Source organism: Cebus imitator, unplaced genomic scaffold (assembly GCF_001604975.1).
Source record: "Cebus imitator isolate Cc_AM_T3 unplaced genomic scaffold, Cebus_imitator-1.0 Scaffold96, whole genome shotgun sequence".
Classification (NCBI taxonomy): domain Eukaryota; kingdom Metazoa; phylum Chordata; class Mammalia; order Primates; family Cebidae; genus Cebus; species Cebus imitator.
In genome coordinates, this window is record NW_016107411.1 from 2,843,744 (window position 1) to 2,853,180 (window position 9,437).

Consider the following 9,437-nt stretch of genomic DNA (forward strand, 5'->3'; position numbering starts at 1 on the left):
TTTTTAAGAGACAGAGTCTCACTATATTGCCTGGGCTAGAGTACAGTGACTATTCACAGGCATGATCATAGCTTACTACAACCTTGAACTCTTGGGCTCAAGCTGTCCTCCTGCCTTAGCCTCCTGAGTAGCTAGGTCTACAGTCCTGCACCACTGCCCTCAGTCTATTTTCCTTATATTATACTTCTTGAGAGAGAATTCTATTGGCTGAGTTCATTTTTTTGTGTGTGCCAGGTGACACCACACTGTGTGACATTTTTGTGCATGATTATGGTTAAGGCACTGCTGTAAGTACTTTCCATCCATTAAATCATTTAACTTTCATAGGAACCCCATGAAAAAGGCATTATTTTTATTCTTATTGTACATATTCTTATTGTACATCTGAGGAAACTGAGGCACAGAGGTTTAGTAATTTGTCCATAGTCATATTGGTAATCACAGGCAGAGCCATTGTTCAGCCTTATGAGAGGCTCTCCTTCTATCAAGTCCCCTTCCTGGTCCAATCAACTGTGGATATGAGGCTGTAGTAACATGGTCCAAAATATTGCTGTCCACACTCCTCTTTAGCAGGGGTTGACTTTTGGACAGTTTCACTTGGAAATGGGCTGTGAATATTAAAGGCAGCATGTATTGACTTGCTATGACTGCTGTAATAAATTATCATAGGTAGTTTATGGTATATGGTGTTTTAAAACAACACTTTTTTTTGTAATCAGTTCATAATCAGTATCACTGGGCCAAAACTGAGGTGTTGACAGGGCCACATTCTTTCTGAAATCGCTATGGGAGAATCCATTTCTTGCCTCTTCCAGCTTCAGGTCACTGCCAGCATTCTTTGGCTGTGGCTACATCATTCCAATCTCTGCCTCCACGGTCACATTACCTTTTCCTCTTCTGTCAGTCATCAGATCTACTTCTGCTTCTCTTACAAGGATCTTTGTGATTGCATTTAGGGCCTATGCAGATAATCTAGGATAACCCCCTATAGCAAGACCCTTAACTTAATCACACCTGCAAAGTCTTTGCCACATAAGGTAACATTTACAGGAATTAGGACCTGATCTCTTTGGGAGCCATTGTTTAGCCTACCACATACCATGACTGGTATATAAGTGTTATAATGTGAGTGTTATATGCCTAGAGAGAAAACAGAAATAGCCAAGAGATTACATGAGTTGTTACCATGTGGTAGGCACCTCACCTTGCTTCCCATGTATCTGATGTTCTGTGTACTGCCACAGGGCTGCTGCTCACTGATTTACCACCACCTAGGGCTGGTCTCTCAGACTCCTTGACTCATTCCCAGACTAAGGTCAAAGATATATCCTTCCAACATTCAAACCACTATGTAATTCCTTTAGAAAATTCAACTTCACCCTAGCAGTCCTCAGGATAAAAAGGGAAAGGAAGTTTTGTTCTACATTTACATTGGAGTGTTAAATGAGAATGGAGATGAGGGGTGGTAGGAATCAGAGTGAGAAAACTCTAAGGAGAATTGAAATTTAAAGGAGGAGAGTCACCTTTGGCTGAAAGCCCTTCTCTCTTCTCCATTACATATGGGCACCTGGAGACACTTTTTGAAGCTCTAACATGGAAGGTTTTAGGTTTTGGTTTGGTAAGTGAGGCTTTTCCCTTAGAACAGTGAGTGATTCTTAAACTCTAGCATGCCTCAGAATCACCTGGAAGGCTTGCTAAAACAGATTATTGAGTCTCACCCCTAGCGTGTCTTATTTAGTAAGTCTAGACTGGGGCCTAATACATTGCATTTCTAAAAAGTTCCCAGATGCTGATGATGCCATTGATCCGGGTCCACACTTTGAGAACCACTGCTTAGAGGTCATAAGCCTTTGTGGTCTGCCGACTTATGGACCATTATTTTAAACGTTTCTCCTTGCTGTCAGCTTGAGCTTCATCTTCTCCAGCAAGGCTGCCTGAACCTATAGTTTAGGGAACACTCCTCATCACTGTCCCTAGATCTCCTAGAGTATACCTCTGCCATGGTGCACAATGCCATCTTACTTGTGATGTAGGCAGCACTTAGTATAGTACTTAGCCCATAGTCGGCCCTTGATAAGTATTTTTGGAACTGTTTGTTGAACTAACTTGAATATTCTGGAATTTGTCATTCTAATGCTCACATCATGTTTCATGAGTGATCTCGTAGTCTGAACACACTGTAATTTTCCACAGGCCCATGCTTTTGCATGTGCAATTCCCATAGCCTGGTTTGTTATTCTTCCCTTTTCTTTACTGGGAAATTTCCTTTTATCCTTTAAGATAATTGTCCCCAACCTTCCTGGCACCAGGGACCTGTTTTGTGGAAGATAGTTTTTTCACGGTCTAGGGTGGGGGTGGTGGGAAGAAAGAGATGGTTTCGAATGAAACTGTTCCACTTCAGGATTCTCCCAGGGAGTGTGCAACTTAGATCCCTCGCATGAACAGTTCACAATAGGGTTCATGCCCCTATGAGACTGTAATGTCTGACCTGACAGGAGGTGGAGCTCAGGCGGTAATGTTGGCTGGCCCATTGCTCACCTCCTGCGTGTAGCCCAGTCCCTAACAGGCTGTGGATGTACCGGTCTGCACCCCAGTGTTGAGGGATCCCTGCTTTAAGACTCAACTGAAATGTAGGCCGGGCCTGGTGGCTCATACCTGTAATCCCAGCACTTTGGGAGGCCAAGGTGGGCGGATCACCTGAGATCAGGAGTTTGAGACCAGCCTGACCAATATGGAGAAACCCTGTCTCTACTAAAAATACAAAATTAGACAGGCATGGTGGTACATGCCTGTAATCTCAGCTACTTGGGAGGCTGGGGCGGGAGAATCGCTTGAACCTGGGAGGTGGAGGTTGCAGTGAGCCAAGATGGTGCCATTGCACTCTAGCCTGGGCAATAAGAGTGAAACTACATCTCAAAAAAAAAAAAAAAAAACTCAACTGAGATATTTTTCTCCTCACTGAAGCCTTCCCTGACTCCCTCAGAAAATCTATCTGTACCTTCCTTTCTACCTTCACAGCCCCTTGAATGCCTCTCCTTCATAATTCTTTTGAATTGTGTTGTAATTATTTGCCTACTTTGTTGGACTCACCCAGTGTTGGACTCACCTTTCTGAGATGAGGAACTAAGTCTTAATCTTCTGAGATTGCATGTGTGAGACACTTAGCATAGTGCCAGTCATAATAAATGCTAATTTTATTTATTGTCATTTGTATCCTTCATGCCTGCAGAGCCTAGCACATGGTAGGTACTTAATAACTCCTTATTAAATGCGTCATTCTAGAATTGAATGGTTAATGATAGTTGGTATAATCATTTCCTAGTTGTTGGATCCAGAGATGTTTATATATATATTTTTTTCCTCTCCATTTCTTTTTTTTTTTTTTTTTTTGTTTGTTTGTTTGAGACGGAGTTTCACTCTTGCTACCCAGGCTGGAGTGCAATGGCGCGATCTCGGCTCACTGCAACCTCCGCCTCCTGGGTTCAGGCAATTCTCCTGCCTCAACCTCCTGAGTAGCTGGGATTACAGGCATGCGCCACCATGCCCAGCTAATTTTTTTTGTATTTTTAGTAGAGACGGGGTTTCACCATGTTGACCAGGATGGTCTCGATCTCTTGACCTCGTGATCCACCCGCCTCGGCCTCCCAAAGTGCTGGGATTACAGGCTTGAGCCACCGTGCCCGGCCTTTTCCTCTCCATTTCTTTATCCTTTAAAATATTCAGTAAAGGTATTTTTAATAGAAAAACTATCTGATTTTATCATTATCAATACCAAACAAGTCTTTAAATCAACTAAAATTTATTTAATTAAGCATAAAGTTACTTTCACATTTGTCTACAATCACAGTTAATACAGTTCTTGGCATAAAGACACAGGCATAGCCTTTAGAATTTAAAGCCTCCCCACCTGCAAGATAACGTATCTAAAACTCCCACTATTGTTTATATAACAGTGGATTAATCAAATTAAAATAGTTATACTATCTATAATAAAATAAAATGGAAATAATTTACTCATAAGATTCATATTTAAATCATCTTTATTTATACAAAATACTATCCTGAGAATTATAATTCCATTAAACTTCAATTTGAGCAAAAGTGTAATCACTTAAGTAACAGCAGTTACTTAAACTGCAAATGAGATCAGTCAAAATTACTTTTGAAGAGGGTAAAAATATTGTCAGGTTTCTTGCTGTGGTTCTGAATGATCAGTAGCAGGCTCATTTGAAGGTGGAATCAACCCTGAAGGGAGCTCACTTCTATCTTCAGGATGTAGGGGTGGGAGGAAAAAATCCAGGTCTTGGGGGAAGGTAAGGAGGAAAATCCCTCGGTGGATAGACATTTCTCATTGCAAATGGAGCATGTGATGGACCTGGGAAATCTCTTGGTGGAAAATAATCTCAAGAAGCTCCAAGCATGGTTCCTGGAAGAGGTGGGGGGAAAGGAGGTCCTCTTCTCATGAACGGGCCCCTTGTATCCACTGGAAACAATGAACCTCTGAATGGAGCAAGAGGTGGAGGAACAAAGCGGGGGCCAGTTGCTCCATTTTCAGCTGGGAGAGATGAATCAGGTACATTGAAATTACCAAGATCATGTTTGGTATCATTTCTACTGGATTCCATTTTGGAAGGCATTGACCCATCCATTTTATCCAAAGGCATATCAAAACTTCTGAGTTCTATTGGTCCAGACAGTCTACCAGAATTAGAATAAAATCTGGCTTGCCTTTGTGGAGGAAGAGCTGAATCAGGATATGATTGTCCTGGTGGAGGAAACATCATCCTATGGTCCTGTTCCCTTGGAGGTGACACGGACCCAGTGTCCAAAGGAGCCTTATGAGAATCGATTAACATATCAAAGCTTGATTCTCTTCTTTCATTGGTAATCTTATGGTCCAGAGGATTCCCTGGGCCTCTTGAGCCTCTTCCTCCTCCCCCTAGAAGCAAAGGTGAGAGTCTGAATGGACCCTCCAACAGAGTTGGATGAGAGAGAAAAGCTCTCATTTCAGATGAAGCCTGACCCAGTGGTGAAGGACCATATGGGGAATGCTCTCTGCCCAATGGTATATTTGGAACATCAAGTGCATAAAGATCTTTTTCTAAAAGTTCAAATTTAAACCCTGTTTCAGTTAATTTTTGTCTTTTGTGAGCATTTTCTTTCCTTAAATCATTGAGGTTTCTTTCAGCAGTCTGAGCTGCCAACCAATTACCAATGTGCTTTTTTCTCATGGGAAACAATCTGCCCTTGATAAGAATGGATAGTTCTCTCCAATTCTTCTTCAAGATCTTTGGCTCGCTTTCTATAGGTCTCCAGCTCTTCAGTGGCATGGCTGATCTTTTTGTCTACTTTAGAAAATTTCTCTTCTTTCTCTAACTGGTAATTTTCCTCTATTCTCAATTTCCTGTGGGATTTCATTTCATTTTCTTGATATAATTCAGTCATCACTTTAAATTTCTGTTGAAGATTCTGATTCTCACTTTCAAAACGTGTGTTTTCTGATAGCAAAGATGCTTGTTCAGTCTGAAGATTTTTAATATGCTCTCTAAGCTCTTCATTTGTTTTATCAACTTCAGATAACTGAATATAATTTGGTTCCTTTCTCCTTCTAAGGTTTTTAAAGAAGCCTTTAACTTAGCAGCATGAATCAGTTTCTTTAAAGCTCCTTTTGGAGGATTATCTAAGTAAGCACCATTTTCCAATTCCTTGTTCATTTCCAACTCCAAGTTATCATCATCTGTTATGTCTTCTCCAAGCATAGCAGCCCAATCTTTCATCTTTAGCAAGTGTTCAGTCAGAGTCTTGATGTGATTTTATCATTTACAACTTGTTCTGCGTGTACTTTGGAGTCTTCAAACGTTATTTTCTGTTTATTAAGTTCACTCACTTATTTTTTGCACACTTCAGCTTCTTGCAAAAGCTGCTTCTGGCTTTTCTGAAGTTGAGAATTTTCATTCAAAGCATCTTTTATGCTATCTTCAGTCGTTCTTCATTTGAAATATCTTGAAGATCATTTTGGCTTCAGCTACTTGTGATTTGAGGGATTCTGACTCATCTTCTAGAGACTGTATCCTTTTTGAAATATCTGTCATCCATTCACCTTGTTCAGAATGTTTATATTTCTCTTCTTTTAACTGTTTTTCTAGACAGAGTATTTTATCCTCAAGTTCCACATTGAACCTGTTCAGCTTTCCACAGGTTGCCTCCAAACTTTGTGCTTCTGTTGCCTCCTTCTCAAAGCTGGCATGCTTTAAAGATGACTCTACTTCATGGCCTTCATAGTCTTTTTGAACAAGGCTAAAATTTTCAATTAGTTTACATTTTTTTTCAGTTAGTCCAGAAAGCATTACAGCAAGCTTTTTTCTCTCTTTCCACATAAAGCTGACTCCTAACCAGTCTAAAACTTCTCCACACACGCAAAAAAGGGAACAGAAAAAATCCAGCAAGAGCTGTACATATCACCAATTCCCATGGAAAACCATAAGGATTAGAATCCGGGCTCACACCATCAGGCAGTGCCACCACAACCCTGTGGCAGGACCAGCCCCAGCTACCTCCATAGCACCAGGGCTGCTCTGGCGGTCACGCCGTAACCCCGGCCTGTCCGGCCGCAATAAGCACCGGAGAGCGCGCATCCCACTCCGAACACGGAACTAGAACGGACCACTGCGGAGCCGGCTGCAGGGGGATGCGGGCACCCACGGGCCTCATAGGCCCACGCTGCCCACCCCGGCCTCCTTTACACTCCGAGGCAGCGCAGGTCCGAGGCCTACCTGCACAAGCCTGCGAGGCACCCTGTCCTTGCCACCGCACCCCTCGGTTTGGTTTCCGCCAGGTACCTGGGGAGAGGTGGGGAGGCACCGCAAACTTCCCCTTCTTCTTCGCGGGAGCTTGGCAGAAGTGTCAAGTTGTTTGCTGCTAAAGGGGCCCGCCCCCTACCTAGCGAAGCCACTCAGCCCTGGTAGTAGAGAGGCTTGGGACTGCAGGACGGGATTTGGCCTCATACTCTGCGCTGTCCTGTGAGCCGCACAGCCCCAAGGACCAGGGCTGTGTCCCAAGGTGCCCCGCGGCGGCGCGAGCGGTGGCGGTGGCACGAGGCTTCTCCTAGAGGCGCATCGGGGCAACCCCTGGGTGCGACTGCGGCGTGCCCCCTCGACCCAGGGGCCGGCGCCAGGCCCCGCCTTGACACGCAGGGCTTTCCTTGCGCATCCTGGCTAGAGCCTGCTGTTTGCGCCTGGCAGAAACCCTGATGGCGGCGGCGTACCCCGGGAGCCCCCGCCGGCCCCCGGAAGCCAGCCGCGGCCATCATTCCAGTCAGAAAAATGCCCTGCGGGGCTCCGGTCGGTGCGCTCTGCCAACCATGTGCAGACGTTTCCAGTAAAGGTATTCTTATAATCTTTTTTGTTTTGCTTTTCCTTCCTGAGAGCATTGAAATGGTCGTGGTTTTTAATCATAACTTGTGGGGTTTTATTTCAGGCGTGAGCTTCGGCATTTTGGGGTGAAGATCAGCATAGTTGAACCTGGCTACTTCAGAACGGGAATGACAAACCTGACACAGTCCTTAGAGGGAGTAAAGCAAAGCTGGGAGAAAGCCCCCAAGCATATTAAGGAGACTTATGGACAGCAGTATTTTGATGCCTGTAAGCTTTTGTCTTTTGGTAGGGATAATGCGTACCCTGTATTAGTCCATTCTCACGCTGCTATGAAGAAATATGAGACGGAGTAATTTATAAAGAAAAGAGGGTTAATTGACTCACAGTTCTGCGTGGCTGGGGAGGCCTCAGGAAACTTACAATCATGGCAGAAGGCACCTCTTCACAGGTTAGCAGGAGAGGGAATGAGTGCAAGCAGAAAGCCTCTTATAAAACAACCAGATCTTGTGAGAACTCACTATTACAAGAACCGCCTAGGGGAACCATCCCCATGATTTAGTACCTTCCACCAGGTCCCTCCCGAGACACATGGGGATTGTGGGATTATAATTCAAGATGAGATTTGGGTGGGGACACAAACCCAAACTGTAACAGTACCCTTGCATGAGAAGGGGAAAATAGGGTTGGTGGACAATAATTGGCAGATCCTCTTAGAACAAAGCTTCCTAAATAAAGCCTTCCCAGAACAGAAGGAGATAAGAAAGGTCCCAGCACCCTCATGGTTGACTTAGTCTGATGGCTGTCATGGTTGAGAAAGGGGACATATAGACGGCCTGGGGCCAGGGTCTTTCCTGCCCTATCCTCTATGGGCCTGGCCACCTGAGCACTAGGAGGTATTACATACTTAGAGGGCATGGAACCTTTGGGTCTTGAGAGGGGGTGCCCCTTGGTATCGTGGCAGGGCTGGTGTGAGGTGTCTGTTCAACTAAAGTGCAGTCTTCATCATTGTTTACTCTTTTGTTAACAAAGGGCTTTGTCCACAAACTATGTGTCTTAATGTGACAGGAGAAAGCATGTAGGTGGGAAGAGGTAAGTCAGTGAGGACAAGTCTTTGCAGGGCCCTATGGGCCATTCCCAGAGACTATACTTCTCATGTTCAGGTGATAGGAGCCTTGTTGGGGTGGGACTGGTCAATTTCCTGTAAGAATATTATTCTGGAGACCTGGAGGAGGAGGTGGCAGCAGCAGTGAAAAATGGGAATGACTTCTAATAGGCACAGAGTTTCTTTTTGGGATGCTGATTGTATAACTCTAAATATTCTAAAAATTATTGATCTGTACACTTTAAATGGCTGAATTTTATGATATATGAATTATATCTCAAGAATGTTAAAAAGTTTTCAGTTGAAAATGTAGATTCCCATATTTGCATTGTTCTAAATATATTTAAAAATCTAGTAACAGCATTGAGTCTTTTTTTTTTTTTTTGAGAGAGAGTCTCACTCTGTCACCCAGGCTGGCATGGAGTGGCATGATCTTGGCTCACTGCAACCTCTGCTTCCCAGGTTCAATCAATTCTCCTGTCTCAGCCTCCTGAGTAACTGGGTCTACAGGCATGCACCACCATGCCTAATTTTTGTAGTTTTAGTAGACATGAGGTTTCACCATGTTGGCCACGCTGGCTTCAAACTCCTGACCATGAGTGATCCACCTGCCTTGGCCTCCCAAAGTGCTGGGATTACAGGCATGAGCCACTGTACCCAGTTATCAGAATTGAGATTTAAGGCCAGGCATGGTGCCTCACACCTATAATTCCATCACTTTGGGAGGCTGAGGTGGGAGGATCACTTGAGCCCAGGAATTCGAGACCAGCCTGGGCAGCATAACGAGACCTTGTGTCTACAAAAAATAAACAAAATAGCTGAGCATGGTGATGCATACCTGTAGTCCCAGCTATGTGGGAAGCTGAGGTGGGAGGATCACTTGAGTCTGGGAGGCAGAGGTTGCAGTGAGCTGAACTGTATTCCAACCTGGGTGACAGAGCAAGATCCTGTCTCAAAAAAAA

General features: G+C 44.1%; 1 protein-coding gene and 1 pseudogene across 4 annotated transcripts in view; one reads left to right on the forward strand and one right to left on the reverse strand.

Moving 5' to 3' along the window:
• The window catches only part of HSD17B6 (hydroxysteroid 17-beta dehydrogenase 6), a 40,761-nt gene that overhangs the window by 30,318 nt on the left and 1,006 nt on the right, over positions 1 to 9,437 (forward strand). For all 3 annotated transcript variants that reach the window (XM_017536147.2, XM_017536148.2, XM_017536149.2), the window contains one exon: positions 7,477 to 7,640. In XM_017536147.2, coding sequence (XP_017391636.1) covers positions 7,477 to 7,640 — 164 coding nt within the window. The remainder of the gene's footprint in view (positions 1 to 7,476; positions 7,641 to 9,437) is intronic.
• LOC108309702 lies at positions 3,740 to 7,043 on the reverse strand (annotated as a pseudogene). Its single transcript, XR_001827466.2, has one exon. The product of XR_001827466.2 is annotated as a melanoma inhibitory activity protein 2-like (transcript).